General features: G+C 40.7%; 1 protein-coding gene and 1 long non-coding RNA gene across 2 annotated transcripts; both read left to right on the forward strand.

Annotated features, from left to right (window-relative positions):
- The first annotated feature begins 8,535 nt into the window (after nucleotides 1-8,535).
- On the forward strand, nucleotides 8,536-16,939 carry LOC103428431 (squalene monooxygenase SE1-like). Its single transcript, XM_029105161.2, has 8 exons — nucleotides 8,536-8,804; nucleotides 9,556-9,845; nucleotides 9,953-10,121; nucleotides 10,228-10,446; nucleotides 10,535-10,667; nucleotides 15,947-16,098; nucleotides 16,254-16,550; nucleotides 16,642-16,939. Exons 1-8 carry the CDS (start codon nucleotides 8,586-8,588, stop codon nucleotides 16,777-16,779), a joined length of 1,617 nt encoding a protein of 538 aa, XP_028960994.1. The 5' UTR covers nucleotides 8,536-8,585; the 3' UTR covers nucleotides 16,780-16,939.
- A 1,137-nt stretch (nucleotides 16,940-18,076) lies between these two features.
- On the forward strand, nucleotides 18,077-20,876 carry LOC139197888 (uncharacterized). The gene is made up of 2 exons (XR_011583266.1): nucleotides 18,077-18,305; nucleotides 20,741-20,876. It is a non-coding gene; the product is annotated as an uncharacterized lncRNA (long non-coding RNA).
- The last annotated feature ends 710 nt before the right edge of the window (nucleotides 20,877-21,586 follow it).

Here is a 21,586-nt window from a genome sequence, read left to right on the forward strand (position 1 = left end):
ATACGATATATTAAAATATAGCTCAATATAGGCTAACAATTAATTCCTCACTAAAAACACGAGACGAAAATCAACATATTCAATAAACATGCTTATCATAAATCAAATCATAAACTCGTAAGGCATGCTATTCATTTATGAAATTAAACTATGAAATCATGTAAATTTTAGAAGGGGTCCACTCACAGATACTCCATAGCAATAGAGTTGTGCGGAAAAGAATTAAAAATTTTCCCACTAGCAACTTCACCTAAGCACCAAAAAGGTAGTAAATAAATAAAAAGGGTCTCTAATGGATGAGGACTTGAAATAAATAAAATAAAGGGTTTGGGTTGGATGGGTTAGAGCTTAATGGGTTTTTAGGGCTTTAAGGGTTTTGGGGTTAAAAAGGATTAGGTGCAAAGGTGGTTTGGGCCACACACACACACACACATAAACATACCACACAACACACACAGCCCATACACACCCACAAGGCACGGCCCGCAGGCCTAGTTACCAAAAATCGGGCTTTAAGCCCCAAATAAAAGGAAAAGGCCCTAAGGCCCAGTGGGTCAACAAAATAAATAAAGGAAATAAAATTTATAATTGGGCTAGGTTTTGGTGTTTCTGGGCTGGTCCAAACACGGGCCTAAGGTCCGGGGTGCTTTGGGTAGCCTGAAGGGCCTGCGTGGTGATCGGAGGAGAAAGCCGGAGCTGTTACAGCTCTGGCTAGCGGTTTTCAAGCAAACTAAGGTCCAAACTTGACACGCCCCGATCCCAATATCCTCGGGACATCGGGATGGTCACGTGCTGGCCGGCACCCGAGGGTGACGAAAACCATTTATTGAGTGCAATTGCTGAAAATAAAGGATAGATAAAACTTATAAATGTAAAAGAATAAGGAATATACATTTAAGGAACGTGTTCAAAGCATACAACTAACTAGAACACTAAATGAAATAATATGAAATTAGTTGAACAAAGGAATGGGTCCTACACCGAGAGGACTCGAAGATACCGTAGCGGAAGTGCTTGGATGCCGGGTTTGTACGCCTCAATTCTAAGTCCTGAAAGGGGCGCAAAACAAACATGAGTGGACCAATTTGATATATAAATAGTAAAACAATTATCAACGTACTAACCCCCAAGTTTTATGAAAACACATATATATAATGAAAAACATAGGTTTTCCGAATTCTAGCATGATGTGCAGTATCTCAAATTCATAACTTGTATAAGTACTAAACACTAGTGAATTGTCCGATAACCTCCAGGCCCCATGCCGGCTCCCCGTCTCTGAGCAGACAGTCAGAGGAAATTACACTACAGGCCTCTTGCCGGCTCCCCATCCCTGGTCTTAAATGCCAGAGGAAACACCCTTCAGGCCCTATGCCAACACCAAACCGTCGCCCGGGACGGACCGGAATCTATCCCTATGTCCCGTAGTGGAAAGGGCCACTAGGTAAGTACAAAACCACAGAACATATATATATTGAAAAACAACTTCGTAGTATAAAGTCATCCATCATCTATACTACAAAGAGGTGTTCGAAACATGTTCTAAATATCATATCGTCATCCATCAGATATTCTATAAGAACACGGGTTATAGGAAAAATAATAATAATTCAAACTAACCTTAGTAAGCATGTTATCTCATAAAGTACTTTATAAAACATAAGTATTAAATCATGCTTTTCATGTATGCATTTCTATTGTTAAAACATGCTTTTGAAGGGGTCCACTCACCGTACACTGATGGTGCAAAGCTGTACCAAAAAGGTATAGCGGAATCATCGTTAATAATTGCACCTATTCACATAAAGGAGTACCTTTAGTCAAACTCTATTCAAACGATTGAATTTGGGAAAACGGACTTAAAAAACGGGTCCAAGACGTCGAAATTAACCTAGGAGAGGTCTTGAACGAAACCCCGAAAAGTCAACTCAAAAAGTCAACGTTGACCGTTAACTGGTCAAAGTCAAAGTCAAAGTCAAAGTCAAAGTCAGATTGGGCTTGGATTGGGTTGGGCTGAAAGGTCTTAAGGACTTTGGGTTTTATCTAAAGCTAATGGGTTTTGGGAAAAGGGCTGAAAGCCCACCTTCTAAATGGCCTAAGGCCTTAATTTCTAAAACAGAAAATAAAATTAAATAAAAACCTAAAAAAAGGTTTTTGGGTTGGGCTAGAGGGCTACGGGCCCTAATCCTAATGGCTCGAAGGCCTTAAGGTCCTAAACAACTAACAAATAAATAAAAACAACAAATAAAAAGATTGGGCTAGGGCTTAAGCAAAACGGGCTTAAGGCCCGTGGGTTTGACAAACGGCCCAAAGGGCCTGGTGCTTCTACACGGCTTGAAAGGCCTGGTTTCGCCGGAGAACACCGGAGCTTCAATAGTTCCGGCCGACTACCACACACAACCCTAGACCCCGATCTAGGTACCAAAACGAAGAGCAAGACAATGGGAGTGTTTTTATACCTTCCTTTCGTCGTGGAACGGCCGGAGATGGCCTGAAACTCCCCCGACACCCTCGGCTTGCCGGAAATGGGTGTCCCTACACCCTTATTCGATTTCGTCCTAAAACCTCCAAAAATCACGAAATAACTCCAATTAAACCTCAATCTCGCAAGAATCAAGGACGAAAATAGAGATTTAGGGGCTTACCTAACTGGAAAATACAAAAATCAGCCGGAGTTCCTTTCCGGGTTTTCGCCGAGTTCACAGAAACGAGAGGGAGAGAGAGTAGGACGAGATTGATGACAATAGGTGGCTTCCTCGAGCGCGAGCGCGATGATGGGTGTGTGTGTGCTTTCGCGGTGCAGAGATAAGAGAGGTCCGAGAGAAGGGAGAGAGACATAACAGACAGAAACGAAGAAGAAGGAGGAAAGGGTTCACGGGGGGATAGAGAGAGAAGAAGGAGAAATTGCTTGGGGTGCTGCCACGTGGCAGATTTAGAAAGAAAGGGATCCAATGCTTTGGATCCTGATTTGGTAGACAAAAAGGATGAAATTGATATATTTAAAACATTTAGGGGTAATTACAAACATATATCTTTATAATTAGGGGGCGGGTGTTACAAAACTAAACACCAAAGTCAAGAGAGAAGAGAGTTGAGTATTTTCATACCCTTGTTTCACCGTGAAATAGCCGTGAGTGCTCGGAAAAAACCCTCGAATGACATAGGTCAACTGGCAAGTTGGGTGTGTTCTCCCCCGTGATGGTTTCGTCTTCAACCTTGAAATAACAAGATAAACTCAATAATCACATCCAACCAACAGTCTAAAACGGAAGGAAGGAAACATGAGGCTTACCTAACCGAAAATATATAAGGGACTTGCTGGAGATCCTTTCTGGGTTCGTCGACCTCGCAGAGACGAGAAGGGGAGAGAGAGAGAACAAGGTTTAGATGGTGATGATGGTTTCCTCGAGCGGGGTGCGGTTATGCATACGAATGGATGGGTGAGTGGTCACGGCGAGAGAGGGAAGGAGAGGGTTTTGAGAGACTGTGGAAAGTGCAGAGAAAGAGAGTGAAAGACACGGGAAAAGGAGAGAGAGTTACGGGAGAGGTGAGGTAGAAGAGAGAACTGAGAGAGGAGAGTGGGAGATCGGAAAACACAAAAATAAAACAAGGTGGGCCCCACGGGCTCACCAATTAAGGACTAAAACCATTATTTTGTTTAAAGGTAAAAATATCCCCAAAATTGGTGAAAATACAAAAATACCCTATTTGTTCCGTAAATCCCGGGACGGGTTATTACAATAGATCCTCAATTCCCATCTCATGTATGTCACCCTTGAAAATCTTTATATGGCTTGAAACGAGCACCCCGTGCTGGGTTTCAATGTTTCTCCTAGAAGCTTGAAGACTTGGGATGCATATCCTCACAAGCACACTCATCTCTTTTTACATATTTTGACGGTTCTACCATCATTTACCTATTAATTTATGCCGATGATATCTTAATCACGGGGAATAACAGTGCTCAGTTGTCTCATTTCATCAAATAGCTTGGTACTCAGTTTGCAATGAAAGATCTTGGGCCGTTAGATTATTTTTTAGGCATGGAGGTTTAGCTAACACCTTCTGCTATGTATCTCACTCAGTCCAAGTACATTTTGGACCTTCTTAAGAAAGCCAACATGATTGACACTAAGCCCATCTCCATGCCAGTTTCCAGTGGTCGCCATTTAAGTTTATATGAAGGAGAGTCATTCTCAGATGGAACTTCCTTTCGTAGTGTTGTTGGCGCTCTCCAATACTTTTTATTTACCCGCCCTGATTTTGCCTACGTTGTCAACCAAGTGTGCCAGTTCATGCACTCTCCAACTACTGCATACTGGGCTACAGTGAAACGCATTTTGGGGTATTTAAAAGATACCCATGATCACGCCTTAATTTACAAACCATGAAGTCTTCTTCTCACGACATTTGCTGATGCCGACTATGTCGGTGATCCAGATGACCGTCGTTCGATAGAAGGCCACTGTATATTCCTTGGGGATAATTTAATTTCCTGGAGTTCAAAAAAGCAACGTGGTGTATCAAGATCAAGCTCAGAGGCTGAGTATCGTCAACTTGCTTACACTTTTGCGCATCTGTCATGGTTTCGTAACATTTTCCATGACTTACATTTGCCCTTAGCACCACCTCGCCTCTGGTGTGACAATATCAGTGCAATCGCAGTTGCTTCCAATCCTATTTACCAAGCCAAAATGCAACATGTTGAGGTGGTTTATCACTATATTCGGGAGAAAGTCATTCGCAAAGAGATAGAGGTTGGTTATATTGCTACCACATACCAGCTTGTAGATTTTCTTACCAAGGGTTTATCATCTCTGCGTTTCAAATACCTCATTTCCAAGCTTCCAGTTCGTCAACATCCTATCAGCTTGCGGGGGCGTGAGAAGCCTACTTCAGATATTCAACAAAACCCTAAACATCAGTCCACGTCAGCATCAATTCAAACTGATTCTTCCCGCTGCAATCTACAACAGAAGAGTTTGGTTTCATCTCCAACATTGAAGCGCCACAGTCCATCATCCACACAACTCTCTCCTATCTGATATTATCAATACTTTCAAATACTTCTATATACATTTTCAAATATTTGTAGTGTAACAAACTGATCCATTGTAACTCTCTATATATGAATGAATGAACACTGACTCATCCATCGAGCTGAGCTTACACAATTCGAGTACTATATTTCAGTTTCAAAATCTCCTTTAGTTTCTTTATATGGTCTTCTAATGCAGAAAGAACGTGACCAAATTTCATCAACTAATTGGGAGGAACTAAAAATAAAACATGATACATATCAGCAATACAAGATTGACCTTTTGAAATCTTAGCATGATTGTTAAGCTGGAAAAATACTTCAGGTAAAACGACCCACAAAACATGCTTTTTCCAACTAGGGTGAGAATTAGCATGAACATTCCAAGGTTGCTGGGGTTTAGGAGAGAGTGCAGCATTTGAAGGGAATTATGTAACAGCGAGGTTGGCCAAAGGGAAAATTGGTGTCATTGTCTGCGAGCTGTAAAACTATATAATAATCCGCTTTAGAAAGAGTGTAAACTTCTGGAAACACTGGTTTGGTATTATTGTGCTTTGAAAAAAAACTGTTTTTGCTTTACCGTGAAAATAAGCTCATTTTTGCTACTTCATGTTTTCAGCTTTTTTTTTCACCCAAAACTATAAAAATAAGTTGTTTTTAAGTGTTTACCAAACACCTTTTTTAGCTCAGTATTTTTTTTATACCCACTTTTTATAAAAGCACCTCAGTACCAAATCAATACAAAGTACCCCTTTTGGTATTGTTGTTCTTAGAAGCATATTGTTATTTGCATTACTAGACAGTGCACGAAAACTGGGGCGCTGCTGTTTGTAATACGAAATAATGAGACTTTGTTGCCAGATCTAACCTTTTCAGTGGTCCGTTTCTTGGATCAGTGCGAATACAAGTCTGTATCTCTTCGAGACGCATAACATCACCGAGGTTATGCTCTAATACAGTGCAACTTTCCATGAATGCAACAGACTCGGCCTGTCACAAATCTGTAGCCATATCTTTGCTACATGATCAACAAGAACAAGCGCTGCACAAATCGTTCGTGAGGAAACACAGTCAATAAATTCTCAACTGCTAAACATAGAAACTCAAACTAAAAATTCCAAAATTGAATATCCAGTTACTAACTTTAAATTCGATAAACACATCACGAGTAAAACACTATGGCATCCAAATTCGGTACGAGGTACGAGATAGGAATACCAACAGCTAGATTTTGGGATGTGGGTGTGTTTTTGGCCTTATTCACAAACCTAGAAAATCAATATCAAGATATCCTGAGAGCTACATCAAATTCAAACCCTTGTTGTGCAGTTTATTAATGATTATGAACAAAGAAGCACATTGGAGTTTGGCTACCAATTTTTCATCAATCAGATGTCAAACGGGCATGATCTTTGCTTGCATGTTAACAAGAAAACACATAAGCAATCCAAAACCCTTTTCTCCTTTTCTTGAGCTGATGCCAAGATGCTCGTTGCAAGCATGAACTTTGGATGTTAACAAGAAAACGAGCAGCGCGGACTCCGAAAATGAATTGCAACGAACCAACTAGTGTTCAAACCATTTACCAACATGAATTTGTGATCAACACCACCAACAAACATGCCAATTACAATAAAGTAGACCCAAAAGAAGCAATACCACACCAAAACAAAATTAAACTACTTTCTAGGAGAAACTCACAGATAACCTCACCAAAGAGGCACTTATTGAAGGACATACTAAAATGAAATCAGATATAATGCAATCCTTGAGAACAGGAACGAGGAATGCTAGAAAGATGAGGATGGAGGCTGCTACTGGTCCCAAGCCAGAGCAAGGGGCTGCCGGCAAGGAATTTTGACTTACGGTTTGGTCACGAGGAGTATTGCTTGTAGAATGTAAATGATATGGAACTATGTTTTTTAGTGGTTCTGTTTACTGCCAAGAACATTCTCCATGTCTTGATTTTTCCTTGGTAGATATTTTTCCAGCCTATATGCTGAGAAGTTTGCCCACGTGCAGAAGTTTTACCTCGTTAAATAAATTTTAGGCTAACTATATTTTGCACCCTCAAAGTTTGAAATGATTTTCAAAATTGGCCATGAGATTTCAATTTTCTCATAATACAGCCTAAGTTTTTGCAATTATATCAATTTACACCTTTTGTCTACCTAAACATCTAATTCTACATTAAATTGATGATTTTTAGTGAATTTTGGTACAAATGTGGCTTACATTGTCACATCCCGGCCCGAGCCCCCACCACAACCTGGGCTTGACTCCGCCGTAGCATAATATTGTCCCATTTGGGCCCCGACCACGCCCTCACGATTTTGTTTCTGGAAACTCACGCGAGCAGAACTTCTCAGTGGGTTACCCATCCTGGGAATGCTCTGACCCCTTTCTCGCTTAATTTCGGAGTTCATATGGAACCAGAAACTAGTGAACTCCCAAAATGCCTCGTGCTAGGTAGAGATGAGAAAATACATATAAGGCTTAGAGGATCCACTCCTTGGGCGATGTGGGATGTTACATATATGTCCATCCAATTATGAGCTCGACACTCACCGTGTCATCAACTTAATAAGGGATTCAAATAATTCGTTATACAAATGACATAACTAATATAGTTTTAAAACTTCAAGGTGTAATGTCAAAAAGTTAAAACTTAATGGCCCAATTTGAAAATTACACTGAACTTAAAAAGTGTAAAATATGGTTTGCCACAAATTTTTGTGTACTCGTGTCTTTATTTAATTTCCTAAACTACTGGTGTGACATAGGATTGAAATAATGTTTAAATTTCACTCCCTCACTAGGTGTTAAATCATTTTGTTAATGGTTTCTGACTCTCGGCCTAATTAGTTTATTGTTCCTCCATATTTCCACTAGATTATCCGATTCTTAATTCTCTATTACTGATGAGTAATCTGCCCTAAATTAAATTTCATCCCTTAGTTGCAAGTTGTCCAATTCATTCCATTGAGCTTGTGACAAATTGACTCCGACAAATTTCACAAATAAATGATAAATTGACTCCAACAAACTCCACAGATAAAAGATAAACAAAATGTCTTGATAAATATTTTATTAGCGAGTACTTTCACAAAGTATTGCTCCACAGTCCACAGTCCACGGTCCTCCACTTATACCTTGACCGAACTTCCCCGCTGCTCTCATTTCTAATGTCTCCACTCTCCATATTTAATCGAATATTATACGTACAAATATAAAAAACAAAAGTATGACTGCTTATTTAATCATGCGTGAACCTTTTTTTTATATATGCTTATAAAAATAAAATAAAAAACCTGTTTTATTTCCTACATTTAATTATTTCTGATAACTTATTCCCACATACCTATCAGCAAAGCAGTCATGGTAGGCGCCTAAGCAGAAGCTTCATCCTTTGCCCAACAACAAAATTAACTCTCTCTATATAAGCGCATTCAGTCTCCATTGCTGTTCATAACAATCATAAGCATCCAGCACTTTCACAGATTACAAATCACAGCAAAAAGAAATTAAAGAAAAATATTAATCAAGTATGGTTTATGAGTACGTTCTTGCTGGTGTCTTGGTTTCTCTGTTGAGTTCTGTTTTCTTCGTCATCATAAACAACACTTTCAGCGAAAAGAAGAAGGACGATGTCGCAAACGTGTCGGCAACCGGTGTTTTTCTTGCGCCCGAGATTGAGAAAAGTACTGACGTTGTCATTGTCGGTGCTGGAGTTGCTGGTGCTGCTCTTGCTTACACTCTTGGCAAGGTGATCATTATATCTTTCTCTTTATCTTCATCATCAGTTTATAGTCAAGTTCCAAAGTATTCTAGTTAATTATTTTTATTTTTGACTAAAAACAAGATGAATTAATGAATTAATGAATGTTCAATAGAAACATCGTTCCAAAAATTTCCGCCTAGCACTACCTAGGCAGGACCCAACACCAGATTAATTCCTAGGCGTTTGAAAATTAAGAAAGGGTGTCTAGACCTGTCTAGGAACTCGTTTGGGTTGCGACTCTCACTTAGACAGAAAATAGATAACTTTCATTTTACATTTTATTTTTAGGAAAACTAACCAAAATTCTTTTTTAAAGGTATAGTGAATAGTACCAGTTAAGGGTAAAAATGTGGTTTTTCGTTAAAAATGAACAGTACCAGGAGTGTTTTGTTAAAACTTCCTTTATTTTTCCAATAAAATATAGGAAACTTGTTAAATACTTGGATGAACACTTATTATATACTTGTTTTCCATATTTTCAATATGTGCTTTTAATCACTAACATTAGCTGAAGAGAATAATAAACTAATCAGAATTTTAATATAACTAATTTCTTTGTTCTCTTCTATTTGATTTGCCTATGTTGGGAGCTAATTCCAATAGTGCAGTCCAAACAATATTAATCTTGTCCACACTGAAAAACTTTGGCTGTTTCCGGTGCGGACGGTTGCAATCGTTAGTTATGACTAGACTGAGTAAATAACCATGAGTTTTGCTTCTTGTTAAATAAATATAGGAAGGACGGCGTGTACATGTGATCGAAAGGGACCTCAACGAGCCAGATAGAATTGTTGGTGAACTATTGCAGCCTGGAGGCTATCTCAAGTTGATTGAATTAGGTCTTGAAGATTGTGCTAATGAGTCCATTGATGCTCAGAAAGTGTTTGGTTATGCTCTTTACAAAAATGGCAATGACACGAAACTGTCTTATCCCTTGGAAACATACAGTTCAGATATCGCTGGGAGAAGTTTCCACAACGGGCGTTTCATCCAAAGGATGCGCGAAAGGGCTACAACTCTTCCAAAGTACGTAAATTCAATTCTCCTTTGGAATATGATAAGAAGATAATCTTGTTCGATGTAATTTCATTTGTACCGGTACTCATGTCTCCTCCATTTTTTTTCCTCTACAGTGTGAAATTGGTACAAGGAACAGTGACAACACTACTCGAAGAAAAGGGCACCGTCAAAGGAGTGATGTACAAGAACAAGGCTGGAGAGGAGATGAGAACATATGCTCCGCTAACAATAGTGTGCGATGGATGCTTTTCAAATCTGCGTCGCTCTATTTCTACTCCAAATGTAATTTATTGCATCTTTAGAAACTCGAGCATTTCGTTTATATTTTAGCATGGAAGTGTTTGCACTTTCATGAGACCAACAAAACTAACTTGTCTATATACTGTAGATTGAAAATCCGTCCTGCTTCGTCGGATTGATCTTGGAGAACTGTGAGCTTCCTCATGCAAATCATGGACATGTGATTCTGGGAGACCCTTCACCCATCCTGTTTTATCCTATCAGTAGAACCGAGGTTCGTTGTTTGGTAGATGTTCCTGGCACAAAAGTACCTTCAGTAGCTAACGGCGAAATGGCTTGGTATTTGAAAACTGTCGTGGCTCCTCAGGTATCTATTACTTTGCTTGACTTTTGTAAGTTTCAATTTCATGTCATTTCGATGGAAAGGGACTAATATGAGGAATGTGCTGTCTCAGGTTCCCCATCAGCTCTTAAAGGCTTTTCTAGCAGCGGTTGATAAAGGAATCATCAGAACAATGCAAAACAAAAGCATGCCGGCTGCTCCACAGCCCACTCCTGGTGCAATTTTACTGGGGGATGCTTTTGTTGGTATATGGTCCAGCCCATGATCAATGTTCTAGATTATTCTAGTAAGCAAGAGATGAGGCTGGAGCTTGCTAGACAATTCTAGCATGTTATTAAGTTGATGGAAGAAGCTAGAGAGTACTAGCTTCCTTGGTTGCAAATGGAAAGATCTAGAAGCTACAAGTATGTGGCTAGTCTAGATTTTTCTATACTAGAGGTTTGAAGAAGGAACTAGAAACTAGTAGAATGCCAAGCCCTCACCTATAAATATGGGTGTGATGTAACCAATAGAGAACAAAGAGTGAGTAGCAAAGGATCAAGTCCAAAGCTAGAGTTCCACTCCAAGAGTGAGAGTGAGAGTGTTCCACTACACATTGTGTGAGTGAAGTTTAGAGTGATAGAAAGTGTGTGTTATACTTTCTTGTATCCATCAAGCCTTGTCTTTGGCTTGGTAAGACTACTCTTGTTGTATTCATCTTTTTTTTTTTTCATATAGTGAAGATTCCTTGTTTGGTGGACGTAGGCATAAATTGCCGAACCACATAAATTCTTGGCGTCCATTTTCTACTTTACCTTGTGCATTCTCTATCTTGTAGTACCGACATTCCTAACAAGTGGTATCAGAGCCCGGTTGGCTCGTACTGCGAGATGGAAGGAAGTGGCACTATGATCAAACTCACCAACTCCAATTGGGTAACATGGAAGCCAAGGATGGAGGACATTCTCTATTGCAAGGATCTGCATGAGCCAATTGAAGGAGATGCCGCTAAGCCAGAGAGCATGTCCGATGCCGAGTGGAAGAAGATGAATCGCAAGGCTATTGGCACAATTAGACAATGGGTGGACGATAGTGTTTTTCACCATGTGTCTAATGAAACCAATGCTCGCGAGTTTTGGACAAAGCTTGAGTCCTTGTTCGAGAAGAAAACTCCAGCTAAGAAAGCCTTCTTGATCAAAGAGCTCATCAATGTGAAGTACAAGGATGGTTTAAGTGTAGCAGAACACTTGAACAATTTCCAGAATATCATCAACCAGTTGGCTACTATGAAAATGACGATCGAGGACGAGCTACAAGCGCTCTTGTTACTTGGATCCTTGCCAGACAGTTGGGAGACCTTTGTGGTGAGTATAAGTAACTCTGCTTCTAATGGTGTTCTTACCCTTGATAATGTTAAAAATAGCATGCTCAATGAAGAAACAAGGAGAAAGACTTCTGGCACAGATAGCAGCCAAGTATTTGTCACAGAGAACCGCGGAAGAAGCAAGAGTAGAGGACCTAGAGGTCATGGCAGGAGTCCTAGCCGATCCAAGTCAAGGTTCAGGGGTGCATGCCACCATTGTGGCAAAGAAGGCCATATGAAGAAAAATTGTCGAGTTTGGAAGAGAGAGCAAAGGGAAGGAAACAATCAGAAGAAAGATGATACTGGCAATACCACTGCTGTCATATGTGGTGATGTACCAGAAATATTGTCTGTTGGTGAATGTCTGCATATGGGCAACTCTGACAGAGACATTGAATGGATCTTTGACAATGGAGCTTCCTTCCATGCTACGTCCAAACGGGAGTTCTTCAGTACATACAAAGAAGGTGACTTTGGCATAGTGAAGATGGGGAATGAAAGCTATTCCAAAATTCTTGGAATTGGTGATATATGTCTAAGAACTAATCTCGGCTGCCAATTGATGTTGAAAGATGTGAGACATATTCCTGATATACGTCTCAATCTGATATCCATTGGTACCCTTGATCGACAAGGATATTATCACCATATTGGCGAAGGAAAATTGAAGCTTACTAAAGGCTTAATGGTGGTAGCAAGAGCACGACTTTGTTGTACGTTGTACCGGTCAAATGCCAAGGTTTTGAAAGGTGAGTTGAATGTTGTGGAGGACTCATCTCTAGACTTGTGGCATAAGAGGCTAGGTCACATGAGCGAGAAAGGCCTACAGGTTTTGGCAAAGAAGTCTCACATTCCCTTTGCCAAAGGTACGTCGTTAAACTCTTGTGAGCACTGTTTATTAGGAAAACAAAGAAGAATTAGTTTTTCGATTCCATCTACAAGGAAAGGAAATTTGTTAGATCTTGTTTATTCAGATGTGTGTGGTCCCATGGAAGTCGAGTCACTCGGAAGAAATAAATATTTTGTTACATATATTGATGATGCTTCACGAAAGGTTTGGGTGTATTTGTTGAAATCCAAAGACCAGGTGTTTCAGACATTCCAGGAGTTCCATGCCATGGTGGAGAGGGAAATTGGGAAACCTCTTAAGTGCCTTCGTAGCGACAACGGCGGCGAGTACACATCTCACCAGTTTAGAGAGTATTGTGTGAAACATGGCATACGTCATGAGAAGACAGTTCCTGGAACTCCACAACATAATGGTGTTGCTGAAAGAATGAACCGAACCATCATGGAGAAAGTCAGGTGTATGCTGAGGACTGCAAAGTTATCTAAGCAGTTCTGGGGTGAAGCTGTAAGGACAGCCTGCTATTTGATTAACCGATCTCCATCAGTACCATTAGGTCTTGATGTTCCAGAGAGAGTATGGGCTGGTAATGATGTGTCTTACTCTCATCTGAAAGTGTTTGGCTGTAAAGCTTTTGTGCACGTGCCCAAAGAGCAGAGATCGAAGTTAGACTACAAAGCTACACCGTGCATCTTTCTTGGTTATGGCGATGAAGATTTTGGTTACAGATTATGGGACCCATACCAGAAGAAGTTTATTCGAAGTAGAGACGTGGTCTTTTATGAAGATCAAACAATTGAGGATTCGGATAAAGAAGCACAACCAGATGGCGCAGACAGAGGAGTTGATCCATTAGCTTCAGATGAAGAAAGTCACGATGACATCCCTGAAGCAGCTGCCAATGAAGTGCCTGCAGAACCAGATAATGCTGATCATGGGGAGCCTGATCAAGATGTGCCAGACCATGAGATTGCTGATCAGGTGGAGCCTAGTCAAGAAGAGCAGATTCAAGGAGAATCCAATCAGGGGGAGCCTCCAGCCCTACAAGAGAATGAAGATCAGGTCAGAAGATCCATCAGAAGTCGAAGACCGTCTACCAAGTATTCTTCATCAGAGTATATCATGTTGACTAATTATGGAGAGCCTGAAACATATGAGGAGGCCAGAGCTCATAACGACAGTGACAAATGGATGAAGGCAATGGAGTCGGAGATGGATTCCTTATCAAAGAATGATACCTATGAGCTGGTGGAGCTTCCAAAGGGCAGGAAAGCATTGAAAAACAAGTGGGTGTTCAAATTGAAAAGAGACGACAACATGACAAGGTACAAGGCTCGTTTGGTTGTCAAAGGTTTTGGTCAAAAGAAAGGAGTTGACTTCGATGAGATTTTCTCACCGGTGGTGAAGATGACTTCCATTCGAGTTATCCTTGGTATGGCAGCAAGTATGGATCTTGAGCTCGAGCAGTTAGATGTTAAAACTGCATTTCTCCACGGCAATTTAGAAGAGGAGATATACATGGAGCAACCCAAAGGCTTTGAAGTCAAAGGTAAAGAAAATTTGGTGTGCAAGCTCAAGAAAAGCTTATATGGTCTTAAGCAGGCTCTGAGACAGTGGAATAAGAAGTTCAACTCATTCATGGTGAGTAATGGGTACAAGAGAACTCATGCTGACTCTTGTGTCTATATCAAACAATTTTCTGGAGGTACATTCATCATCTTATTGCTTTATGTTGATGACATGTTGATTGTCGGACAAGATGCTTCTATGATTAAAAAGCTCAAAGAAGAGTTATCTAAGTCCTTTGACATGAAGGACTTAGGGCCAGCCAAGCAGATTTTGGGCATGGAGATAATTCGTGACAGAAAATCCAAGAAGTTGTGGCTGTCACAAGAAAAGTATGTTGAACGGGTGCTTGAAAGGTTCAACATGAAAGCAGCCAAACCGGTAAGCTCACCTTTAGCCAATCATATCAAGTTGAGCAAAGAGTCGTGTCCAAAAACATATGAAGAAAAGGAGAAAATGGTAGTTGTTCCCTACTCTTCAGCAGTAGGAAGTATCATGTATGCAATGGTGTGCACACGACCAGATATTGCTCATGCAGTAGGTGTGGTGAGCAGGTTTCTCTCTAATCCAGGGAAGGACCACTGGGAAGCCGTTAAGTGGATTCTCAGATATTTGAAGGGGACTTCTAAGATGTGCTTGTGCTTTGGCGGTTCCAAACCAATCTTGGAAGGATTTACAGATGCTGACATGGGAGGTGACCTGGATGGTAGAAAATCTACATCTGGGTACTTGTTCACTTTTGCCGGGGGAGCCGTGTCTTGGCAATCCAAGTTGCAAAAGTGTGTTGCTTTGTCCACAACCGAGGCTGAATACATAGCCGCTACAGAAGCATGCAAGGAGTTGTTGTGGCTGAAGCAGTTTCTCCAAGAGTTGGGTTTGAAGCAAAGTGATTATGGCATTTATTGTGATAGTCAGAGTGCTCTGGACTTGAGCAAGAACACTACATATCATTCACGCACTAAGCACATTGATATTCGTTATCACTGGATTAGAGACGCTATCGAGAACAAGTTGCTGCAGCTGAAGAAGATTCATACCGATAATAATTCTTCAGACATGTTGACAAAGGTAGTCACAAAATCAAAGTTGGAATTCTGCATTAAAGCTGCTGGGATGAACTCCAGGTAACTTGGAGTCATGATCGGAATTCCTCCCTCATGGACTGGAGGGGGAGATTGTTGGTATATGGTCCAGCCCATGATCAATGTTCTAGATTATTCTAGTAAGCAAGAGATGAGGCTGGAGCTTGCTAGACAATTCTAGCATGTTATTAAGTTGATGGAAGAAGCTAGAGAGTACTAGCTTCCTTGGTTGCAAATGGAAAGATCTAGAAGCTACAAGTATGTGGCTAGTCTAGATTTTTCTATACTAGAGGTTTGAAGAAGGAACTAGAAACTAGTAGAATGCCAAGCCCTCACCTATAAATATGGGTGTGATGTAACCAATAGAGAACAAAGAGTGAGTAGCAAAGGATCAAGTCCAAAGCTAGAGTTCCACTCCAAGAGTGAGAGTGAGAGTGTTCCACTACACATTGTGTGAGTGAAGTTTAGAGTGATAGAAAGTGTGTGTTATACTTTCTTGTATCCATCAAGCCTTGTCTTTGGCTTGGTAAGACTACTCTTGTTGTATTCATCTTTTTTTTTTCATATAGTGAAGATTCCTTGTTTGGTGGACGTAGGCATAAATTGCCGAACCACATAAATTCTTGGCGTCCATTTTCTACTTTACCTTGTGCATTCTCTATCTTGTAGTACCGACATTCCTAACAGCTTTCAACATGAGACATCCTTTAACCGGAGGAGGAATGACTGTTGCTCTTTCTGACATTGTTCTTCTCAGGGATCTTCTGAGACCACTAAGTGATTTCAACGATGCACCTGCCTTGTGTGATTATCTCGAATCATTCTACACACTCCGCAAGGTATGTTTTAACATTCTCGACATGTAAAAGAAAATTTTCACTTATAAGACAGTTTGACATGTTATGTTGTTCGATCTGACAATATAACACGTAATATATATAATTATCGTGCATGTGAAAATGTGTTTGACGACATTGGTTAATGTTCATTGCAGCCTGTGTCTTCTACCATAAACACATTAGCCGGTGCCCTTTACAAGGTGTTCTGTGCATCGCCTGACCCCGCAAGACAAGAAATGCGGGAAGCATGTTTTGACTATTTGAGCCTTGGAGGCATCTGTTCAAATGGACCAATATCTCTACTCTCCGGCATCTGTTCAAATGGACCAATATCTCCTCGTCAGATCAACCTGTTTCTCCATTTCTTTGCTGTGGCTGTCTATGGAGTCGGCCGCTTAATGATTCCATTCCCGACACCGAAACGTATGTGGTTGGGGGCTAGATTGATCTTGGTAAGTTACTTATTTTCCCAGTACTGTCTCATCATCAAGCTTGTTACACAAACATGAATTGCTAACTAATCTTTTGGTTTTCAATTTCCAGAGTGCATCAGGAATCATATTCCCGATTATTAAAGCCGAAGGAGTTAGACAGATGTTCTTTCCTGCAACAATGCCAGCATATTACAGAGTTCCTCCAGTTCACCAACGAACCAAAACAAGCAGGAAGCACGTATGTTAAGAAAAAAAGCAAAGCAAAATACTTGTATCATATTAGCTTTCACCCCCGCAAAGGTGAGGGTCATTTCTGAAATTAGGAGAGGAAGTGGAGAAGTTATTGTTCTTAATTCTTTTTAGCATTCGTCGTTCTACAATAGGGAACAGGATTACACAAGAACCTTGTATCTAACTCTGCTGTTCGTATACAGTCTTCAAACATCCGACTACTCCTTCTCGACCTTTGCAATGCTTGCTTCTGCAATTTGTGGGTTTTAATTTTTTGGTACTTCTGATTTAGTGTAGTTTCTTTATATGGTCTTCTAATGCAGAAAGAACGTAACCAAATTTCATCAACTAATTGGGAGAAACTAAAAATAAAGCATGATGCTTATCAGCAATACTAGATTGACCTTTCGAAATCTTAGCATGATTGTTAAGCTGGAAAAATACTTCAGGTAAAACGACCCAAAAAACATGCTTATTCCAACTACGGTGAGAAATAGCATGAACGTTCCAAGGTTGCTGGGGGGTTTGGGAGAGAGTGCAGCACTTGAAGGGAATTATGTAGCGGGGTTGGCCAAAGGGAATTGGTGTCATTGTCTGCCAGCTGTACAACTATATATATATATATATCAATCCGCTTTAGAAAGAGTGTAAACTTCTGGAAACACCATAGGAAGTACCCCTTTCGGTGTTGTTCTTAGAAGCATATTGTTATTTGCATTACTGGACGGTGCACGGAAACTGGGGCGTTGGTGTTTGTATTAAGAAACAATACTGAGACTTTGTTGCCAGATCTAACCTTTTCAGTGGTCCCTTTCTTGGATCAGTACGAATTAGGGGTGGGCAAACGGGTATAGGAACCGTGGGTCGGGGCGGGTAATCAAGGTTTGGGACGGGTCCAAAATTCTAAATAGAAAACGGGGGGGGGGGGGTCTGAAATTTTGAGAATACAGGCCCCCGACCTTGACCGTTTACACCTTTGATTTAATATCCCTTGAATCAACACCGTTGATTCCAAATCCCTACCCTATCACATTCACAACTCACAACTCTCTCTCTCTCTCTCTCTCTCTCTTGCCAAATCTCAATCTCAGACCAATCAAGCTCATTTCTCCCAAATTCCCAAATCCCAATCCTTTGTCCCCATCTCTCTCGCTCATCTCTCCCAATCCCAACTCGATGTCTCTATCTCCCAACTTCGACTGTCGAAGATGGCGTCGAAGACGATGACACGAGGCTCCAAATCAAGGATGCTCCGAGGCACTTGAGGGATAACAAAGATCAAAGATGGACGATAGCGAACCTCGTCGAAGATGGTGGGCTCCAGATTGACGAAGATGGAGTAAGAGACGTGCTTTTCGGCGATGGTGGATTTTTGGACTCAACTTGAATTATTTGAGTTTCTGAGTTCAGGGATTTAGGATTTTTGAAATTTCTAAGTTACTGAATTTAGGGATATAATTTCTAAATTTTCTAGATTTAATTGGTTTTGGTTTTGATTTTAGTTTAGCTTTGGAAAATCATGGTTATTGTTGGACTGGTAAGGTGAATTATGAAACACCCCAACCCCATTTTATTTAAAAATTGTTTTAAAGCCTTAAGTGGTGAGCCCGTGGGGCCCACCTTGTTTTTCTTTGTAAACTTCCCGGTCACCCTCTTCTTCTCACCCGAGCTCTCTCTCCTTCATCTCTCTCTTTTTCGTCCTCCCATGAGCACACATCCACACTCACGCACTCACATACCCATCACCACACCACCTTCTCCGATGTCAACGGCGTCACCATCATCACCATCCAAATCTTGTTCTCTCTCTCTCTCCCTCTTGTCTCTATGAGGTCGACGAATCCAGAAAACTCTCCAGCGAGAGTTCTTTGTTTTCCGGTTAGGTAAGCCTCGTATTTCCTTATATCCTTAGTGGGTTAATGATTGGAAGTGACTATTGAAGTGATTCCATTCTGTTTGCCAAGGTTTTAGCACGAAATCGGCTCGGCTGTACTAAACCCATTTCTAGCGAAACCATGGGTGTCGATGAGCTTTCTGTTCACCTCTGGCCGTTTCACGGGTAATGGAAGGTATAAATCTCTTCCCCTCATCTCACTCTTCAATTTGATACCTAGAACGGAGTCTAGGGTCATGGTTCGCAGTCGGCCGGAGCTGGGAAGGCTCCGGTGTTTTCCTCCATTATTTCTGACGATACCAAGCCTTTTAGGCCGTTTCCTTAACCCACGGGCCTTAAGCCCATTGTGTCTCGGCCCAAAACCCTAACCTGCATCCTTTTTGTTTTTTTATTTATTTTATTTTGTTGACCCAATAGGCCTTAGGGCCTTTTCCTTTTGATTGGAGCTTAAAGCCCAGTTTTTTGGTAGCTAGGCCTGCGGGCCGTGCCTTGTGCGTGTGTGTGTTACATGTGGGCGTGTATGTATGTGCAGCTCGTGTGTGTGTGTGTGTGTGTTTAGCGTGTGTGCGTGCGTGTGTGTATATGCATGTCATGCATGCATGTGCATGTCGTGCATGTGTGTGTGCGTATGTGGTGTGTGTGTGTGTGTGTGTGTTTGGGCTTAAGCCTAAACCACATTTCTTCACCCTAAACCCTTTTAACCCAAAAACCCTAGGATTCTAAAACCCAATAAATCCTAATCCTATTTAACCTAACCCTTATCCAGATTCAAGCCTAAAACCCATTTGACCTAGTTTGACCGTTGACCCCTGGTCAATGTTGACTTTAGGGTTGACTTTTCGGGTTTTCGTCCAGGACCCTTCTTAGGGTAATTCGATGTCCTAAATCCGTTTTTTACGTCTGTTTTCCCAAATTCAATTTCTATTATATAGTTTTATTTATTGGACTCTTTATGTGCTTAGGGGCAATTATAGTGGCGTTTCTGTCTTCGCTAGCTGTGTGACTTTTCGACGGTGAAGTACTGTGAATGGACCCCTTCTAAAATTACATGATTTTATAGTTCAATTTCATAAATGAATAGCATGCCTTACGAGTTTATGTTTTGATTTTATGTTAAGCATGTTTATTGACTATGATTTTCGTCTCGTGTTTTTGGTGAGGAATTAACTGTTGGCCTATATTGAGCTATATTTTGGAATATCGTATTTTCTATAAAAACCATGAACTGGTAGACTATCTGATGGATGACGATAGGATGCTAGAACATGTTTTCGAAACCCCTCTTTATAGTATAGACGATGGATGACTTTATATTACGAAGTGGTTATTTTTTAGAGGCGTAACTATTTGTGCGTACCTAGAAGACACTATGCCGCCTGGGGCGAGGATCTGGTGTTGGCATTTAGGCCGGGAGAAACAATCCCGAGCTACGGGCTGAAGGACATGGAGCAGGTATTGGGCCGGGAATTGGTAATCTCTGGCTACGGGCGCAGAGACCACGGAGCAGGCATTGGGCCGGGAGTTATATTTATTCAGTAATCTTTCTAGCAGCACACCGCGCTTACGAGACAATTTATGATACGTTTACTGTTTTGATTTCCGTGAAGTTGTTCCGCGATATGACTTTTGAGATATTTTTGGCATGCTAGGATTTTTATTAAATCCATCACTTATTATGTTATTAGTTTTCATTATATAAACTGTGGGGGTTAGTACTTTGATAACTGTTTTATTACTATTGTATATATGAACTTGGTCCACTCACCTTTGTTTTGCGCCCCCATTCAGGACTTAGGATCAAGGCACCTAATCCTGGCGTCAAGACACTTCCGCAGCAACATCTTTGAATCCTCTCGATGTAGGACCCACTTCTTTATTTATTCAATTTTATCTTAATTCTTTATAGTGATTAGGTTTAGTTGTTTGCTTTGAACACGTTCCTAAATTATTAATTCATTGTATTTTAAATTCATAACCCTTATTTATTTCTTATTCTTAGCTTTTGTATCAATTAATGGCTTTCGTCACCTCGGTTGTCGGCCAGCACGTGTCCATCTTGGTATTCGGGGAATATCAGGGTCAGGATGTGTCAAATTATGCATAACTTGTTGGAAAATCATGGTTTTGATTTTAGTTTAGCTTTGGAAAATCATGCATAATTTGCTGGAAAATCATGGATCTTGGGATTTAATAGTCTAAGTATTGTTTTTCTTGGTGTTCTTTCAGTTTTCCTTCATCAGCGACAACAAAAATCATGGATCTTGTTGGACTCATTGTCCGAGCTTCGTCCGCCACCATCATCGATCTCTCCCCGAGCACTCACTTGCAGTATGCCCAAAACCAAAAAAAAAATAATAATGTTATTGGACCCGTGACCCGTCCCGAACCGGTCCGTTTGAAACGGGCCGGGTTAGGTCTGATTCCCAAACTTAAAATTCTTCTACCCGGCCCGGCCCACTCCATTACATTTTAAAATAGGTAAGGTCTAGTTCCTTCAAATTTGGGCCCGGCCCGGCCCATGCCCAACCCTAAGTACGAATACAAGTCTTTATCTCTTCCAGACACATAACATCACCGAGGTTATGCCCTAATACAGTGCAACTTTCTATGAATGCAGCAGACTCGGCCTGTCACAAATCCTTAGCCATATCTTTGCTACATGATCAACAAGAACGAGTGCTGCACAAATCATTCGTGAGGAAACATAAGTCAATAAATTCTCAACTGCTAAACATAGAAACACAAACTAAAAATTCCAAAATTGAATAGCCAGTTACTAACTTTAAATTCGATAAACACACCACGAGTAAAACACTATGGCATCCAAATCATGCAGGAGGTATGAGATAGGAATACCAACAGCTCGATTTTGGGATGTGTGTGTGTTTTCGGCCTTATTGACAAGCCTAGAAAATCAATGTCAAGCATA

Source organism: Malus domestica, chromosome 07 (assembly GCF_042453785.1).
Source record: "Malus domestica chromosome 07, GDT2T_hap1".
NCBI classification, from domain to species: domain Eukaryota; kingdom Viridiplantae; phylum Streptophyta; class Magnoliopsida; order Rosales; family Rosaceae; genus Malus; species Malus domestica.

What these genes read in the sequence shown, in the direction of transcription:
- LOC103428431 (XM_029105161.2), top strand. Translation starts at nt 8,586, where the DNA reads ATGGTTTATGAGTACGTTCTTGCTGGTGTCTTGGTTTCTCTGTTGAGT. An exon ending in TTGCTTACACTCTTGGCAAG is followed by an intron (nt 8,805 to 9,555) that starts GTGATCATTATA and finishes AAATAAATATAG; the next exon opens with GAAGGACGGCGTGTACATGT. An exon ending in AGGGCTACAACTCTTCCAAA is followed by an intron (nt 9,846 to 9,952) that starts GTACGTAAATTC and finishes TTTCCTCTACAG; the next exon opens with TGTGAAATTGGTACAAGGAA.